Source organism: Aedes aegypti, chromosome 3, assembly GCF_002204515.2.
Source record: "Aedes aegypti strain LVP_AGWG chromosome 3, AaegL5.0 Primary Assembly, whole genome shotgun sequence".
Classification (NCBI taxonomy): domain Eukaryota; kingdom Metazoa; phylum Arthropoda; class Insecta; order Diptera; family Culicidae; genus Aedes; species Aedes aegypti.
Window position 1 is genome coordinate 32,504,376 of NC_035109.1, and position 20,191 is coordinate 32,524,566.

The 20,191-nt window shown below is 38.1% G+C and overlaps 2 protein-coding genes across 2 annotated transcripts in view; one reads left to right on the top strand and one right to left on the bottom strand.

Moving 5' to 3' along the window:
* The window catches only part of LOC5571134, a 221,908-nt gene that overhangs the window by 109,788 nt on the left and 91,929 nt on the right, over positions 1–20,191 (top strand). The window lies entirely within an intron of this gene.
* LOC5571136 (carbonic anhydrase 2) overlaps positions 1–20,191 on the bottom strand; it is a 33,434-nt gene that overhangs the window by 8,627 nt on the left and 4,616 nt on the right. Inside the window, exons 2-3 of the mRNA XM_001659526.2 lie at positions 6,195–6,319; positions 6,027–6,117 (exon numbers count right to left, since the gene is read on the bottom strand). Of these exons, the coding sequence (XP_001659576.1) occupies positions 6,027–6,117; positions 6,195–6,319 (216 nt within the window). The remainder of the gene's footprint in view (positions 1–6,026; positions 6,118–6,194; positions 6,320–20,191) is intronic.

Below are 20,191 nucleotides of genomic sequence, written 5' to 3' on the forward strand. Positions count from 1 at the left end.
ATTTTGGTACCAAACGCTTAAGTTTAGGCCAAAAACACATGTTTATTCATTTTTTTTACATTTTCCAACGCGTTGGTTTAAGTCCAAAATACATTTTTTCACGTTTCTTTAGATTTTGTCACACCCCTTGGCTTAAACTCAAATTTGGGTATATTTTGTTTTCCGTGTCCCTTCCGAAATGTCAGATAGGAACAAGCCCAGTGTTAAAACAAAAACCCCAGTGGTGTTTTTGTAGAATGAGCGAACGTCAAACATGATCAAAAGTGTCAAGGTTCATTTATGGAACCAATTTTTAAATTAAAGTTTAAACATGATATAGCCGTTGTTTGAGTGGGAAAAATTGCTTAAATAGTTGCAGTAATATGCTCTTTCGTATTATTAAATAAAAACAAGATTTCATTGGACGGCTCCTGGTGGAATTCTTGGAGGATTTTCTGTAAGGATTCTTAGGACAAATACTGCAGGTACACACAGAGGACGTCGTGTACGGTTCCATGAGGGTTTTCTAGTAGAGCGTTTCATAGGAATCCCAGATGAAAATGATAGAGAAATATTTTGGAATGTTTTTTGGGAATCGCTGGTGATTAATTCAACAGTATTTTTTTTTCTTTTTGAAAAATGCCTGGAGGAGTCGTCGTGAAAATAATGTCTCAGTCTTGGAATTTATAAAACCGGTATTACTTTGCTACAGTGCTCCTGGAGGAATCTCTACAAAAATCCCTGATTTATTGCTTGAAATGAAATTCGGTACAATCTCTACCAGCTTCCTGGATAAATTCCAAGAATCCTTTGAAGAAATGCCTGGTTGAATCATGAAATAATTTAGGAAGGAATCCATGAAGGAATTTCTGAAGCAATCCCTGAAAAATATTAGGTAACCTCATATTTGAGCTTCATATTGAATTCCTACAGACATCTACAGGGATTACACAGCTATAAATATTCCTAGAGATCTCTATGACAAAATGTTCGCAGTGTGGTTCCTGGAGCAATTTTTGGATTTATCTATGGAAAGATCCATACAAGATTATTAATCTAGGAATTCCTGGATAAATTGCCGGGAGAATCACACTGGAAATTTTTCATGCAATATTCGTTTAACATTCTGGAGAAATTTCTGTAGCTCTATCTGTACCGATTCCTATATCTCAGTTATTGGTCACAGGGTTTACGTTTTTTTTACTTTTGTATAAAAAAATGAATTTCGTTCTATCTTGATGCTTTGTCATAAAATTAAGGATTCTATATTTGCTATGGTATGACGGTTAAGAAAATGTCCACACAAAGATATCACATGGCCAAAACCAATCGTCCATGACTTGATGCTCTTGTGAATCAGAATAAAAATGTGAGCCCTACACGCTTATGAAATTTTGACCATACGTGTTTACCACTTCCTTGTGTACATGATCAATTTTACAAAAACTGTTCAGAACTCTCTACAGGGTGTCGGTAAATTATCCGAACAGCAAAATATAGGTAAGATGATTTCGCATTGAAAACAATAAAAAATCAGTGTCCATGTACCTTTTATAATACAGCTATATGTTAACATAAAATACATCTTCAAATAATTTCGAATGATTGCTGTTTATTGATATAGGCAAACTTAAATATTTCGGAGTCGTTTTTCCTGAGGGCCGCCAGTCATACTAGAAATGTTTTATCCCTGAAATCTAAAAATGATGAATCCAAATGTTCTATTGTTATTTGAAGTAACCTACAGTTCAATGACTTCAAGTTAGACTGGAAATAGAAAATTATACGATAAAAATTCAGTGAGTTCTATGGACATTTCTCTTCCGTCATAAAGTTCAAAAAAGAGTTCTCGTTAAGACACCTCAACACATTTGGCTTAGTTTCACAAATATTTGACATCGGAAATGTGTCAAACTTACTCATTAAGAATATAATAGGTAAATGTTTAAAACCCTGCAAAAATACTAAATTTATTCGGCCTAATTGCATAGAACCATGCCTTCAGAGTTTGTACGGATAATTTGCGGACACCCTGTAGGGTCTCATATATGTCTACGCTTTCGTAGTGCAGTTTGGTGAATTTCTCTGCAGTCCGGCAAGCGGTGTCGATTTTGGTGCGCAGTTCCTACGGGGATTGGGTTTGAACCAAACATCTAACAGATTGGCCAATGAAATGTACTTACTGGGTCGATGGCAGTTGTAATTTTTTGATGTGAATTGTTGTTTTGTAAACTTCATTTCGAATAAACTTCGACGGCAATCCCATGGCGATTTTTTTCTACACTCAACGCTAGATTTAATGTCGTCTACAAATACCAACAAAATGTAACTATTTGTCGAACTGTAAAAATGTAGTTCTATATTGTCAAATGCAAATGTGTGAGTGTGTTGCACAAATTCAAACAAAAACAATTTGCCGAATGGTGGCGGTATATTTCCACCATATCTTGCTTGAATCCATTCTCATATCATTTAACAATATCCGAGCAGTATCATATATTGTTACTGATTGGTATGGATTACTTATACTGTTTGAAATAGTGAACTGTTTTGAAATCCATATGGTTATAAATAAAAGCAACTATTTATGATACATTAACCGTAACCATTACAAGAAATTTATTGTTCTTAAAGTAAGACAAACTGTATTTTGCTATGCGGGTAGTCTCGCTAGTGTAGCTGAAAGATCATAGGAATGTATGTTGAAAACTTGTATAAACTAAAATTAGACAAAAATGCGATTCACGGCAGTTTAGGACTAAAGGACTATGTTTATCGAACAATTCTACAACCGATGATCTTGGAAAACGACAATTTGAAGTTTATGCACAGAGAATATCAAAATGAATAACTGCTAGATCTATCAACATATTCGTGGTTTTATGATTTCCTGTGCGATAAATTTTCGTGTACAATCTCACACAACACAGTGTTTTACAGGAAAACATCACCGTAGTTTGAATTGGACAATTTATTTTGGAAAAATTGATAAATAATCGATCGCAGTTAATCGATTATCTCGATTATTGAGTGAGCCAGGTATCGATGAAAAATTAATCGATTAATTTGCGACAACTCTACCTATGTCCAGTGCAGCCTCCCGTTTCGGTACATCTGGAGATCACCTCAGCAAACAAAATCGCATATCGACAACGTTTTGATCTATGGACAGCACTTCTCCGATATAACCGACGTCAGAACCTATCGTGACGCTAATATTGACTCGGACCACTTCCCAAATTTATCCGTCATCAACGATATACGGTACCGACGCCCGTCCCGGTACAATCTAGCGCGACTGAAACAACCGGATGTCGCCAATGCGTACGCGCAGCATCTTGTGGTTGCGCTGCATGCGAGGGCGAGATCGATAGGGCTCCTCTTGTGGACTGCTGGAGGACAGCACCCATTAGCGACGCTGTCGAAAGCGTTATCGCATATGTGGAACGGAGATCAAGAAACGATTGGTTCGACGATTAATGCCAGGAGATTTTGGCGGAGAAGACTGCAGCGTGGGCTGCAATGCTGCAGCATGGTACGTGACAAAACGTGGAACGATACAGACTGAAGCGGAAACAGCAAACCCGCCTATTCCGGGGCAAAAAGCATCGCCTGGAAGAGGTGGAATGCCGAGAGATGGATTTGCTGAACCGTTCTCAAGAAACGTGGAAGTTTTATCAGAAGCTCAACACATCCCGGAAAGGCTTCGTGCCGCGAGCTGAGATGTGCCGGGATAACGATGGGAGCATCTTGATGGACAGACGCGAGATGATCGAAAGGTAGAAGCAGCACAACGATAAACACCTGAATGGTACGAATAACACAGGCGCAGAGGGTATTAACAGCCAAGGAAGTGACTACGTCAGCACGGCGGATAAAGGAAACCAACCTGCCCCATCATTGAGGGAAGTTAAGGATGCCATCAACCAGCTCAAGAATAACAAGGCCGCTGGTAAAGATGGTATTGGAGCTGAACTCATCAAAATGGGCCCGGAGAGGTTGGCCGCCTGTCTGCACCGGCTGATTGTCAGAATCTGGGAAACGGAATAGCTACCGAATGAGTGGAAGCCCTATCTACCAAAAGGGCGACAAACTGGAATGTGAAAATTATCGGGCAATCAATATCCTAAACGCCGCCTACAAAGTGCTATCCCAGATCATCTTCCGTCGTCTATCACCTAACCTATCACCTAACCTATCTATAGCAAACGAGTTCGTGGCAAGTTATCAAGCAGGTTTCATCGACGGCCGCTCGACACCGGACCAGATCTTTTACGTGCGGCAAATCTTCCAGAAATGCCGTGAGTACCATGAGAGCATCATCTGTTCATCGATTTCAAGGCGGCATATGACAGTATTGATCGTGTAGAGCTATGGAAGATCATGGACGAGAACAGCTCTCCCGGGAAGCTCTCAAAATTGATCAGAGCAACGATGGATGGTGTGCAAAACTGCGTGAAGATCTCGGGACTTTCGTGCCTGTTGTTCAATATTGCGCTTGAAGGTGTGATGCGGAGAGCTGGACTTAACAGTCGAGGCACGATTTTCACGGCATCCGACCAATTTGTTTGCTTCGCGGACGACATGGATATTATTGGGAGGAAATTTCTAACGGTGGCAGATTTGATCACCCGCCCTGAAACATACAGCAACAAGAATCGGGCTAATGGTGAATGCGTCGAATACAAAGTACAAGCTGGTTGGTGGAACTGAGCGCAACAAGGCCCGCATAGGAAGCAGTGTCACGGTAGTCGGGGATACATACCTTCGAGGTGGTGACGAGTTCGTCTACCTCGGATCCTTGATAACAACGTTAGTCGTGAAATACGGAGACGCACCATCAGTGGAAGCCGTGCCTACTATAGACTCCAGAAGAAGCTGCGGTCAAGAAAGATTTACCCCCGCACCAAATGCACGATGTACAAAACGCTCATAAGACCGATAGTCCTCTACGGACGTGAGACGTGGACTGTGCTCGAGGAGAACTTGCAAGCTCTCGGGGTTTTTAAACGCCGAGTGCTAAGGACGAGCTTCGGCGGCGTGAAGGAGAACGGCGAAGCCAGTATCCTGAAGGTAACTAAAGCTGGAAGGATACGCTGGGCAGGGCATGTTGCAAGAATGCCGGACAACAGCCCTGTAAAGATGGTATTTGCCACGAATCCGGTCGGAAAAAGAAGGCGTGGGGCGCAGCGAGCTAGGTGCATTGACCAGGAGCACCAGGATCTGGAGAGCGTGGGTCGCAGTCGAGGATGGAGAGAAGCGGCGATGTTCTATCAAGTTAATTGATGTAAACCCAAATAAATAAATAAATAAATAAACAATGTACGTTTATGATGGAGTTAGAAAATGATTTGATAATGCTCTTGACAACCATCATATTATTTTCAGAAATCAATAAATTGAAAAAGATGTTATAATGGTTTGTTTTGTGATGGGTTTATCATGATTCAGAGAACTCTACCAAAAGAAACTTTTTCAGATGACATTATTTATGACCGTCATAAAACTGTCATAAAAAGTAAATAAATCCAAGTAGCTCTGAAAATGTTGCTTGGGATATCGAGTTGTAAGTAGAACACAAAATCTGTGTAACTGCGGTTCAATAACCATCGAGGTAGCCATGAAAATCAACTTTTTCTGTGATTCCATGACTCGATAGCGAGATGTGAAGTATTGAGTTAATTAATCAGAACAGTATTTCCGATACATTTGATAGATTTCCTCATATAAATTTCTAATTTGTCAAACTCCTTTTAGACATGATGGATTCTGCTTACACTCTCACAGTACCTTTTGTGAGTCCAAGTAAACAAACACGGGGGTGTAACTTAAAAATTTGAAGGTTGATTTTTTGCATTAAAATAGACTACCTCACCGAAGGGGAATTAAAAATGGAATATTTTGTACGAATTAACATAAACAAAAATAAAATAAAATGAGGAAGCTAGGTCTTACGGGAAAAGATCCATCATCTTCACAAAAAAAAAACATAAATCATAAAAATTAAGGTTCATCGAAAAATGCCCCATTCCGTGATGCACTCTTACCCGAATGTCCGTTATTGTGCAGCTTGATCGGTCCCGGCAGTAGATTGTTGTAGCCGACCATTTCTATCGCCGGCATGTTCAGTGGAATGGCCTAAAAAGGAAAAGAGGAATTTACCCATTAGACCCGTACGTCGAAAATCGACCACCGATCTATTTGCAATCGCGTACCCTACTGCTGGTGACGGCGATCGGTGATTGGTGCTTTCCGGCGCAGCTTTCGTGGGATTTGGACCATCGGCGTTGTTCCGGTTTGCTGTAGCCGAATCGGTGCCCGCTGACCGATGCATTGTGAACTGGAATATAAGGGAAGGTAAAAGGTGGAATTAGTAGGCGTTGATTGGTCGAGAAGGTCCCATCCGGCGCTTGCTGAGACCCGTTGATCATTTGAATTTTATGAGAAACATTCGAGGAGCGCCATTCTTCCTATTGTCGTCATCGTTATGGCTTGCACGTGTCCAAAAATTGCTAATCAAGGTAAATGTCATAAAACTTATGATTTTTTTTTATTTCTTTGGGTTACACCGTTTATCGGGGAGGTGACAGGGTTTTCAATTGTTCGAGAACCGCAGGGATTCTGGTTTTACGACGGTCGATTTTATGATACAAGAATCTGTTTTGCGACGCTGGAAATCTGGTTTGTGGCTGACCGCATCAAATTGATTTTTTTTTTGTAGTAACGGACTCTTTATGCGGTTGCCTTGAAAAATGCCAATTAAAGAATCGTGGCCCACTCGTATGTCGTAAAAGGAAAAAAAAAATCGATTATGCGAACTTCATGGAAATTTGATACTGGGGACAAAGTTTCGCTGAATGTTATATGTATCACGTGATTTCGAATGTAGACCATTACCACACGATCATGATCCCCTTCTTCTCTCTTCAAACGACAGTCATTTCAAACGATCATTGACATTTTGTGTATTTTTTTATGCAAACTTGTATAAATTGGGAATCAAAAATATTTATTTTAACGTATAGGGTCGGTGTACCAATAGCCGCACGGCGCACAGCAAAGAACACACAGCAGCATTGTTCTAACGAGATCTAATGGATTTTTAACTTTGTTTTGTGGGAAAAATATGGAAACTACGCCAAATCAGATTTTTGTATTTTAGGTGAAGATGAATCGAAGCCAAACCTCAAATTTTCAAGAGCACGGATCTGGAGAACCAAAAATCTGTTTAAGCTGAAAACTTAATCGATTGGCACTCGCTGGTGGTGACCAATCGATTAAGTTTTCAGCTCAAACGGGTTTTTGGTTCTCCAGATCCGTGCTCTTGAAAATTTGAGGTTTGGCTTCGATTCATCTTCACCTTAATATCGCTTGAGCCACTCTAGGAACACATGTGCCTGTAGTTGCACTATTTTCAAATTTTATAGTCGTACTCTTACAATTTTTTTTTTCCTTTCGAAAGTTTTCGATTGATATAGAAAGTTCTTAATTCTTCGAACTACTAAAGGTGAAAGGGAGCATAACTTTCAATCGAAACAATTTATTTCGATCATTTTTGGGCAAAACCGAGCTGTGAATCAATGGTACTTTTATAAATAGCAAGGATACCATGGGATACACCAACCTTCCCTTTTTCATCTCTCGTGCGATTATACTCCTTAGGGGATAGTGGCGAGTTGCTAATCAACTGAATTGCTCATTAGATGGTGAGTTGGGCGATTCAAAATTTAAAAAAAAAGTTTGAAAATCCTATCTCCCTCTTTCTAACCATCCTTACTTTAAAAATAGTTTGCTGTGAAATTTTCAGCCTTCTAGGTGTTGATTGAAAGGTGGCCCAAAGACGATGTAAGTTTGTTTTTTTTTTCAACTTATCATTCCATAGTCAAAACTCATTGTTCAAATCTTATTGAAGGATGTTGCTGAAGAAATAAATCCCTGCTGAGCTAATTTTGTTTGGGATTTTTGTCAATGTTGCTGAACAACGATCGGAAACGCGAGGCACGATGAATTTTCGTAGGCATCAAAACAGAATCTGCGAACAAACACAAACAACCGTTCGGGCGCTTCATTCGTTCGAGTTTCATTTTCGGATCGCTGTTTCTCCCGACGGGATCATCGGGTTATTTTCCATCACTCGGTAATGTGAACGGTACGATCCACGCTGCCTGCTCTTCGCGAAGAGCAGGAAAATATTCATTTCGATCATCTTCATGCGGGCTCGCAACAATCACGCTAAACTTGCTCCGCTCAAAAATTAGTGTCGAGCGCACAAAATTGGCCCTTTTTTCGGGCAGCATAAATTCTGTGCAAAGGGGATGTACACAGTTTTGCGCAAACGGTGGTTAACAAAACTGAATGAGTGAAATGCGCACAGAGGAGGAACGCTTGGAATGCGGAATACGCTTCCATTTTTGTTTTTGCTTCTGAAAACATTGAAAATACATTCAAGTTTTGAAGTTTTCAGAGAATTTTTCAACATAAAAAAAACAATCCAATTTTAAAATTTTACAGAGATTTTTTCATTTGAATAGCCGAAGCGGAAGCAAATGGGGAAAAAACTTCCGCATGTGCGACCATCTTCCGGCTTTTCGCTAGAAAACGTCACAGAAAACTCGCCATCTTACCAACAGCCAACTGTTTGCTGCCGCGCGGGAGATCATTGACAGTTTCGTTTCCATCGATACACGTCGGCAACTCACAGAATGAGTTCGACCTACACAGAATTTTCACTCAGTCAGCCAGTTCTGCATTGGTTGCCTCATGCTGTGTAGTTTTAACACATGCGCTGCGTGGAGCTGACTTAGCGTGGAGTGTTTGCTTGACTTTACGAGAAGAAGCAACCTTGCAATGAATCACGAGAATGAACAGCGCGTGGATAAATGAATCCTACGAGTGGTAAGGCTTCGCGAACCACTTATCGGTGTGTTCACTTTGCTTCTTCGGCGTTGCATCCGTTCGCTTTTTGCGATGCTCTTCGTGACGCAAAAATGAAAAATGAATTTAAGCGAATGTTGGATCGCGAAGATGCGTCGATCATTGTTCACGAAGAAGATCCATCGCAACATTGATTTTGTAGATGTTTGCAGGACTGTAATCCCATTTGAAGCAAAATAATAGCGAACAAACTCATGAATATCTTTTTTCCTATCCATCAGATTGAATTGCTCTCTTCAACAAATTTCTTCATTATGGTTTGAAGAATGAGTTTTCACTATGAGATGACAAGTTTGCACTTACATTCCAGTATTGACGTGGATGGAACATTTTTCAAAATTTCTCCATAGTAAACCTACACTGTCTTTGAGACACCTTTGAATCACCACCTAGAAAGCTTAAAATATCACAGAATACTACTTTAATGGTAAGGATGGTACGGAACTGAGAGAGACTCGCGAAGAGGAAAAATATCAACGTCATATGCAGCCCAGATTCCCCTCTCACGAAACGTCAAATGCAGCCCACCGTTTTTATGGCTGAAAAAGTGAAAAGTATTGTGTTCAAAGTAAACTGTTATTAAAAACCTCAGTCGGTGGAGCATTTTTTTTCCAAAGTTGCTGATAAATCTAAGCAGAAGATTAATTATTTCTAATGTCTGTTACGTTTGTTGGCATGAAATTTCACTCAAACGGCTATTTATGATTCGATGTGATGCAAACTCAATCATTTTTTGCTGAGAGGTTCATGTGAGAGTTTGAACAGCATGCGCATAATTGGTATAAACACAAAGTGGAATAAGAAAAAAACTCAGCAATCACAGAAAAAGAAGACCGTCTTCGCGAGTCTCGTCTCAGGTACGGAAGATATGGGAGATTGGATTTTTAAACTTCGTTTGAATTTTGAACCGCCCTAATGGTGAGACATAAGCTGCCGTTTAATGCATATTTGTCCCGTGGTCCAAAAAGTTTACACAGAACATGGTACAAGAAGGCGCATAAGGGCAGCCCAAGAAGCCTTTAACAGCATATGCAAAAATACTGTAACAGCTTTGATAAATGCATGACTTCTTCCTAAATAAATTTGGAAGAACTTGTTCAGCCTCAGTTACCACAATTTATATGGAACCACCCTAGTAAGGGGGTTCTACATTGAAACATCCAGGGGTGCACACAAAAAATTTCATGTATGCCATTTTAGAGATAAATTTCCGTTTTACGGTTGAACGGAATGCTACCGCAGCAGTCACATTACTGATTTTCACGAAGCATCATCGATCGGCTGCGATGATACCTTGGCAACCACGGTGATGACTGTTGTTTTTTAGCTGTTTTTCAAAGCTTTGGACCCTACTAGCATACTTTGATTCGATGGTTTGGTTGATGATACACTGATTCTCAAGCCTGCGGTAGAACTTTGACAGCTGCGGTAGAACTTGGCGGCTACCGCAGAACGGAAAATATTCAAAATAACCGCAATAAATATAATCCTCATCTTTGTAATTAATTAAGTACAATTTCTAAGCATGACATCAGATAAAGGAGATTGGGCAAAAATGTTTGGGGTTTGGTCCCGGAATGTACACGGATGATTCATATATCATTTGAAAGATTTAAATTAGACAAGAAAAAGTTGATATGGGGCCAAAAATATTCGTCGTGGGAGAAAAAAGTTATGTAAGCTGGAAAGATGTGAAAAGAGGTATGTTTTGAACAGTTTTCTATTAAATAATATTTTCTTGCGCAAATGTTTTGAACTCGTGCGTATGTTTGTACTTATGCATGTTTTTATTTTACCCCGTTTATATTTTTCAAATATTGGGATTTGACACAGATTTCAGGAAGTTTTGTATTGTTGCAATGTTAATATTAAAAACATATGGAGATACAATAATAAGGATATAGGTATGTGCATTTGACAAACACGTCGCTTTAGGTAACAGTTGGACACAAATATCAAATCGTATTATCCTTATTCAATGTTCTAGTAATATGTTTGTATAAACCAGCGGTTCATGTACTCAGGAACGAATTTCCACACTATATACGTTACAGTGATTGCGTTGTTGGATTCTGTTCTACGCTGGTGGAAATACCTCGCTTGTCGTACACAGCTTAAGTGTGCTGGAAATCTGCACGACAGTTACCACACTTCTATCTTTGATATCAATAACATCATACTGTCATGCTATTGCTTCTCAGAGAAGGGAATCATTTGAACTGGAAGTAACTGCTATCAATGTCAGTTCCATTGGCGACGCCTAAGCACATGTACCTCCACAAATGCTTCGCTAAGATCGCTAAATACTCATGAGGATGTCAATAATGTGATTGTTCAAAAGTAATCACACTTGAGCTGGGAACAGCTTTCATCGTGATGAACGACATGCAAAAACATGAAATCGGATGGTGGTCGATCAACAAAAGAATGTGCAGGTTGAGGATCAACGGTCGATTAACGGCACTGATGATGACAAAGATGCAACTGGAACGCAAGTAGGCCTGCCACCCAAGCTTCCACGTCAAGATCACCATGAGAGATTAGAACGCCAAGATTAGGAATAGAGATGGACGATTGGGAAGATCAGTGCTCTCTGACTGGCGAACATGGATGTCCTATGCTTAATTGTTTTGCCGCCTCCAAGAATATGGTCATTCGCAGCACCTACTTCCAAGATAATCTCCCGTACTAATATAACTGGCGATCACCATTGCAAACGGAACCGAATCGATCAGGTATTGATGGATGGATTGCACATCTCCGACATAATCAACATCAGAATCTATCGTGGTGCTTACATTTAGCCTACCCTCTACGTGATAGTAAGAAAACTGCGCTTAAAACTCCCTGTCATTAACGACGAACGGTACCGACGCCAGTCAGCGTGACCTTCAGCGATTGAAGGAGAAGGATTTCGCCACAGCATCGCCCCACATCTCGATCAGTTGTTACCGGATTTGGTTTTGCTGACTGAAACCCTTCTTGGTTGTTCTACAGGGTGATTACTAATTCCTGTCAGTAAAGTAAATGGTCATAACAACTATAAACATTGATGGAATTCAACTTTTAGTGTATTTCAGATTTAGTATATCTGTTACATTTAACTTAACCTTATCCAGTTCAAATCTTTCTCCTTTTGCTTTAATTACCAGCCGCATTCGTTGTTGAAAGGCTTCGCAGCTGGCACGCACTATATATTGAGGCATTTCATCCCAAATTTTCACCAAACGTTGCTTAAAAGTTTCAAGGTTCAGTCCTTTAGTATTCCCTAGTTGACTCAGCATAAGACCCCATGCGAAGAAGTCCAGAGGATTTAAATCAGGTGACGAAGCAGGCCACTCTTTTGACGAAATAAAATCTGGGAAATTCGTCTCACACCAAGCCTGTGTGACTTTTGCCTGGTGAGACGGCGCAGAGTCTTGTTGGAAGCAGTATGGTACATTCTTATAGTGTTTCTTAACGTGGGGAAGCAAATGATTCTTCAAAACATTATCGATGTAATATTTGCTGTTGATTTTGACACCTGGCTCAATGAATAGCAATGGAACCTTCATATTTTTGGAGAAGCATCCCCAAACCATAACTCTGGGAACATTTTGAAACCGTTGAACTGCCAATTTGTCGCGTGGAATATCAGAAAGGTACTGTGCGTATACCCGATCATTTTGCTGGTTGTGATGATCCTGCAGCAGGAACATTTTCTCGTCCGAAAACAAAATTTCACAATCACCGTGCCGCTTGAGAAGCTTCCGGCATTTTTCGACTCTAGCAATCTTCTGCTTTTCAGTCAAACCGTGCACTCGCTGTTTTTTGTATGCTTTCAATCCGAGATCATGTTTCAAAACATTCCTGAGCGTTGATTGCGACATTTCCAGTTCTTTGGCCATTTTACGACCCGACTTACCAGGATTCCGCCGAATTCGCTCTCTCACACGTTTGATGGCTTCCGGACTCCTGACAGTGCGTTTACGTCCAGATCTGGGAGCGGTTTTCGCTGAACCGGTGCACTTGTATCGTTTGATGGTGTGGAATATGAATCTTTCGTTTATTCCGAATGGTTTCAACTTCCTTAAGATAGCACACGGTCGATACTGTTTCAGAAACAGATTTATCACAAGTTCCCTTTTTGCTTCCATAATTTTTACGCGTCTTAAACGAATGAATTTTGAAAACAAAGTTGCAAGCCGTGTTGACATTTGAATACACTCTAAATGAAAAATATACAGACATGTATGTAATTAACCTACCAAAAACTACAAACCTAAATAAAACACTGACAGGACTAAGTAATCACCCTGTACTACAGTAAAAGTAGCCATCAACTTACAGGTATAATCATTGTGCGTTTATCATTTTGCTCCACGACTTTCGTATACCAACTCGTAAAATGATAATGATTGACATGTTAACTTAAGACTGGTAGGATAATGTAGGAGTACATGTGACACCAAACATCCACGTATGCAGTATACAACGTGAGATGATTTATACAAGCGAGCTAGATTGTCATTGTTTTAAACACATGCAATCCTAAAACTTCGCATATGTTACTGATAAGTTCAAATGACCATTTCAATTCACATTTAACGTTTTTTCAGCCTGATGATGTTGTTCATTGAGGTTGAGCTGATGGTTTTATTGATCTCTTTGCAAAATCCGTTCTGGAGAAATATGTACTTTAGCTAAAACAATTACAGTCAGTTCTCTTATAAGACACCACACACTTTTCTTTCACCACTGTCTCCCAATTGTTTTTCATCAAATGAATCTGACTTTTTTATTTGAATATACAAGTCATAATGTTACCTTATTGCGAGAAAAAAAAAGGATTGGTCGGTCAATAAACTGCAATTAGTTCAATGTGAGTGGCAGGGTCTGGTAGAAAACCTAACTGAATATACGTACATATTTTATAACGATTTTAAAGTTTTTACGGTCTAACATCACCATGTAATGTTTTCATCTCTGAATCAAAGCTCTAATGCACTTCTTTAAAGCATAGAGTTTTTCATCATCATAAAGGTGCTGAAAAAAATAAGCGTTTTTATTTTTAATCGATAAGAAATATAGCACAAAAATAATAAAAAACATAAAAAATCCATCTTAAACCATGCGGAATAACTTTTTTCTCCCACGACGAATATTTTTGACCCCATACAAACTTGTTCTTGTCTCGCTTAGATCTTTCAAATGAGATATGAGTCATCTGTGTACATTCCGGGCCCAGATTTGCCCAATCTCCTTAGTGCGTTTAAAAATCTGGCCCGCGACACAAAATTATTTCTGCGATTTGGCCCGCGGTTCAAAAAGGTTGGGCAGGCCTGACTTAACCTGACTTAACCTAAATATATAACGCATTGATCGTGGCAATAAAAGATTGTAACGATTTTTGCCTGAAATTATTAATTATTTTATTTGACATTTGTTCCAATGTTTCAACATTGGATATTCTATGTAACTCATTGGTACTATACTAAGGAGGATTCTTCAGAATCATTTTTAAAATTTCATTTTGAATTCTCTGCAGAGCTTTCTTCCTGGTATTACAACAGCTAGTCCATATTGGTACAGCATACAATATGGCTGGCTGAAAATTTGTTTGAATATCAAAAGCTTTTTGAGCATTGTCAATATCAAGTCAATATTGTTTGTAAAGAAATGTTAACATCAAGATTAGAGTCAATAAATGTTTCATTTATATATATTCCAGTCGGCTCGAAAATAATTGAAAGTGGAGCTGATAGGATTGACACTCGCTTCATAGGATATTTGAAATGTAACAGGGACATGATCAGAATCAAAATCAGCATGAATGACCAGTTGGCTACAAAGATGACTAGAGTCGGTTAAGACCAAGTCAATCGTAGATGGATTTCTAGAAGAGGAAAAACACGTAGAGCTATCAGGGTATTGAATTGATAAATATCCTGAAGAGCACTCATCAAATAAAATTCTGACGTTGGAGTTACTCTGAGAATTATTCCATGACCGATGTTTGGCATTAAAGTCACCAATGACAAAAAAATTGACTTAAAAAAAAATTGATTTGCTGTCCAGAGCATTGAAAAGGCAACAAGGCAGCTATGAAAGTATATTTACCAAGCTGTGTTTCAACAGAAACACCTAAAGTTTCAAAAACTTTAATTTCAAATGACGAAAACAGTTGATGTTTTATACGCGTATGAATGATGATTGCAACTCCCCCACATGCCCCATCAAGTCGATCATTACGATAAACAAAAAAAAGTTAGGATCTCTTTTGAGTTTTGATCCAGGTTTTAAATACGTTTCAGTAATAACTGCTATATGCACGTTATTAGCTGTAAGAAAATTAAACAGCTCGTCCTCTTCACCATTCAGAGAACGAGCATTCCAATTTAAAATATTTAAATTATTATTTGGATCCATTAGAAAAACGTAATCCAATAACAATTTGATTAGTTAATTTTACACCAACTTGGACTGCTTCAGTCATAGTGGTGGCCAGTGTTGTTCAGACTCATTTCCCCGAAAATACAGTGGTCCAATTTCATATTCGTACAGGATACTGTTTCCACATCAAGTTAGTAAAAAACTATTAAATGAAGTATTGAGCTACAAATACTTTATCCACATTGAAGGTAACAGGTGTTATATATTGTTTGCCAATCACAAAATGTTTCCATTTACATTCATCTTTGGATTAATAGAAAAGTATTGAATTGATGTCTAAAATTCACCCAATTCCATATTCGTACACCTACCAAAATTCATACGCACAACGTTCAAAACTAAATTTAGAAGCTCTATTTGATTACTGAAATGCTTTATTATGATGTTCAGATGTAGTGAAATACATTTGGACAATTTATTAGTGGACATATATGAAATTTAGGTAAAGTTATGAAAAATGCCAGTTTTCGAATGATTTTTGCTATTAAATCCTACAATTCGAACAATAACGTTTATTTTTGTCATTGGATCCAATCTATAGATTATACTCGTAAGCTCTGATAGAAATTTAGTTGAAATATATATAGTTTACAGAAATCATAAACAGTTTTTATCCCTTTTGAGTTCAGAAAATTGTTGTGCCATAAGTTCAAAACTCTTCTAAAATGATATTTTTAATCAATTTAAACCAAATTTTCATTTTAAACAACAGGTAAATGTTAATTTTAAATTTGCCTGTAAAAATAATTTGAACTACGAACTTCGTTTTACAATAAAGTACCCTAAACTACGCTGTACATACCTCCACATAATTGATGTCATCGTAATATTCAATTATCTTTGAAATAATATTCAAATTTTATTCAAAATAGCACCCTATTTTGCAATTTATTGATTTTATAAGAAAAATACAAAATAACTTGAATGAGCAGAGAGCATTGACATACTATTTAATAGAATATATCCTGTTGTTTTCATCATATTAAAAACGTTTGTGTTGCGGTTATGGCAATAATATTTATTCTTTAAACCTCTATAATCATGTTTGGTAGTAAAATGTAAATTAAAAATGATAATTACGCAATGTTTTGATAGGAACATTAACTATGGATTATGTATATACATTTAGGAGCCAAACATAAAGAAATTGACTAAAATTTTTGGTTTTGGATTTGTTATAAATGTTATACTATCTAAGATTCAAAAGTATAAGTTGTCGATATCCACTCCTAGCTACTCTAAAACTGATTATACTATTTTGAAACTTGTTCAATATTCGCAGTTATCATTATTAAGGAAGTGATGTTGAAAAAAATGCAATTTATTGTTCGACTTACCGAATATTTTAGCAAAACACATGGGAAAACTGGTATTTTTCTTAAATTTACTTAAGTTTAAAATATGTCCGCTTTTAAATTTTCCAAATGTATTCTACTGCATCTGAACAACACAACGAAGAGCTTAAGTAATCATCTAGTCCATTGAAAATTAGTTTTGAATGCTGTATATTTCTGTTTTGTTAGGTGTACGAATATGGAATTGGGTCAATTATAGACACAATCTCAATACTTTTCCATTATTCCAAAGATTTATGCAAATGAATATAGTTTGTCATTGCCAAACAATAGATGACACCTATAACCTTCATTATTGATAAAGTATATCGAAGTCCATGCACCATTTAATAGATTTTTACCAACTTGATATGAAAACAGTGCCCCGTACGAAAATGAGATTGAGCCACTGTAACATTTTCCGAACTACGAAGCCACGAACTACTACAACCATGCTCTATCCGCCTAAGATAGAAAAGCAGATGGTTAAGCTTGAGTACTGCACACAAAATCGATCAATTTTGATCCCAGAGAGCCACAATTCAAGTTTCGGTGAAATGAAATGAGTGAGTGAGTGAGTGCGAATCATTTCACCGAAACTTGAATTGCGGCCCACCGAGATCGAAACTGTCGGATCCCATGTGCAACACTCAAGCCCAACCACCTCCCCCTCCATCTCAGGAATACAACGCACAGCTATAACAGTTCATGGCTTCACAATTCGAATTTCGGGGAAATGAGTCTAGTCAACACTGGTGGTGGCTTTGAACATTGCATCAATCATTAGATTCAATTGTTCAGTTAGAAAATTAAAATCAGAGGCAGACATATCACTTGAAGTGGGTACATTATCTGATGATTTTCCGTTAGAATTTTCGGTAGACGAAGAGGCGGAGTAGAAGTTTTCTGCGGCGGTAGGGTTTTCTCCATTTGATTTGAAACAACGGGTACTCATAGTACGTAAAAGGGAGGAGTTCAAATTACCTGCTACGATATCGGCAAAGGATTTTCCGTGGGTAGATACATTCGAAATTAAAAGATTCGAACGGCTACCCGTCGGATTAAAATTAGTTTGTGAATGAGCATGGTTCTTGATCAAGCGATCGTTAACTGAAAAATGAGCAATGTTCGATACTCTACTAGGCAAATTCCGGAAACGACCGTTATCGTAACGGATATCACTGTTCATCTGCCTGGCACGAGCCTCGACGACTCACCTACGCAAAGGGCAAGCCCAAAAATTTGACTTATGATTGCCCCCGCCATTGGCACATACGAACTTGTCGGTATCTTCCTTCACAGGACAGACGTCCTTAGCGTGAGAAGAACCTCCGCAAATCATGCATTTAGCATCAATGCGACAATGTTTTGTACCATGACCCCACTTTTGGCACCAACGGCACTGAGTGGGGTTCTGGTAATTTCCTTCAGGTTTCTGGAAATGTTCCCATGTCACACGGACATCGTACATAAGTCATGCTTTTTTTAAAGCTCTAATATTGTTTAGACCACGTTTGTTAAAGTGAACTAAATAAAAATCTTGAGAAAGCCCTTTCCGAAGAATGCAAGATGGGTTCTATTATTCATAATGGTAACTTGGACTGGAGAAAATTTAAGTCAATCATTTATTCCATTTTTTTCTTCTCAGGTGGAGAGAGACCTTTCAAGGCGACTTTGAACAAACTTTCAGTTTTGTCGTCATAAGTGAAATATTTGTGCTTATTTTTTCTTCAAGATATTTGAGAAGAAGTTCGCGATCTTTAAGAGTTTCCGGCAAAGCGAGGCAGTCTACCGTTTTGATTCATATGCCGGACAGTTAAGGCTTCAGGGAAGTATAGCACAGCATAGAGCATACAAAATAAATCATTCTGTATGATTCCTTAGCGTTATCGAGCGCCGGAAACCCTTAACTTTCAAATGGTGGGTAAAGAATACGCTTCCGCAATATGAATAATTTAAAATAAATAGAAATGTATAGCCTTTTGATGATTCCAATTCCGGACACTTTGATTCGAATTCCGGACATCTCATGAAAATCATTATTAGAAAAGTCAAATCATCAAGTGAAATCGTTAAACAACTAAAGAGACGTCTATGATAGTTGTGCATTGGCGTAGGAAAAGGGGGGCGGGGGTGGGGGGTGGGTCATGGCCCCCTCCAGAATCATCCAGCCCCCCCCCCCCAGAATTTTTGATGATAATAAAAATAAAAAATAACAATTCTCGCATACTCTGAGATAACGCCCTAAAAGCCATTGGTAGTCACGTGTGTAGCTCGTTGTTTCTGAGCAAAAGAAAGAATAAGCATCCAAACCAACATCACGGGCAGGTAGATAATGATCCTTACTTTCCCATACCGTTGTTAAATAACAAGAAAATCCATTCAAATGCTCAGAAACAACGAGATACACACATGGTTACCAATGGCTTTTAGGGCGAGATCAGAAGTTATACGAGAATTTAACATGAAGCAACATCTTCTGAATCAGTATACATGACTCTTGTTATTGACAAAAATCTCTTCAGTAGCCACGTTATTTTACAGAAAATCTAGCTTGTCTAACACCGCATAAACGTAGCGGTTCTGACCTCGGTGAATCGAGCCAACCAAAAGCTTAACCGTCCGGCTGTTGATCGATTTGTTACTGTTCGAACTAGCTTCTGGTTATATGCGATAAGCGCAGTTTATTCACTGTAAGCAGCATATTCACTGCATTCTGATTTCTCATGGTTTTCAGGATACCCTGCTCGAGGTGTCCGGTGATGATGATTTCCCTTATGAGAATTCACTAAGAATTATACATCAACTTCAACTCGAATAATGTCCGAAACAAATAATTGAAAAAATAGACAAAATTACTAAAGGAATTTCGCAGACAATGCATAGTGGAAATTTTTGTAACAAAATAAGGCTTAACTTTCAAGAAATTTCGCATGGGCAAGTTTTCTTTACATGAAAGGCAGAAATTTAACCTGGTGTGAAAAAATGTATCAAAATCGATCATAGTGTTTTATTCCAGCAATAAATTCTCTCTTTGATATTGTTTCAATTTTTCTAGTATTTTCACATGAATAAATTTTTTGCTTAAACTATGATTTTACAAAAAAAAACTTATTATTTCATAAATTATTTGTTCAATTTCCAACATATTTGTAGCAAAATTTTTCAAAAAAATTTATGCAAATTTATTAAAGATGTTCTAACTATCCTGTAATTTACTTCAAGAGAAGAGATAATAAGTTATCCTTCAAGTTCAACATAATTTAACATTTTGTTGTTTCTCCTTATTTTACATAACGTATTGATGAACTTCGTTCAAAAATCTTTCCATACTCCAAAAGCAACATTTTAAAGAATCTAAGAAAGGTAAATGATAGGAGTTCTAAAAAAATTACAGAATTTTTATACGTATGGTTCCTGATTTCTGAAAGTCCATCAGGAATTGCTCAAAAAAATTTCAAAGTAAGGCAAAAGTTTCCCCACATTACATTACGAATTTCGCCATAATACAT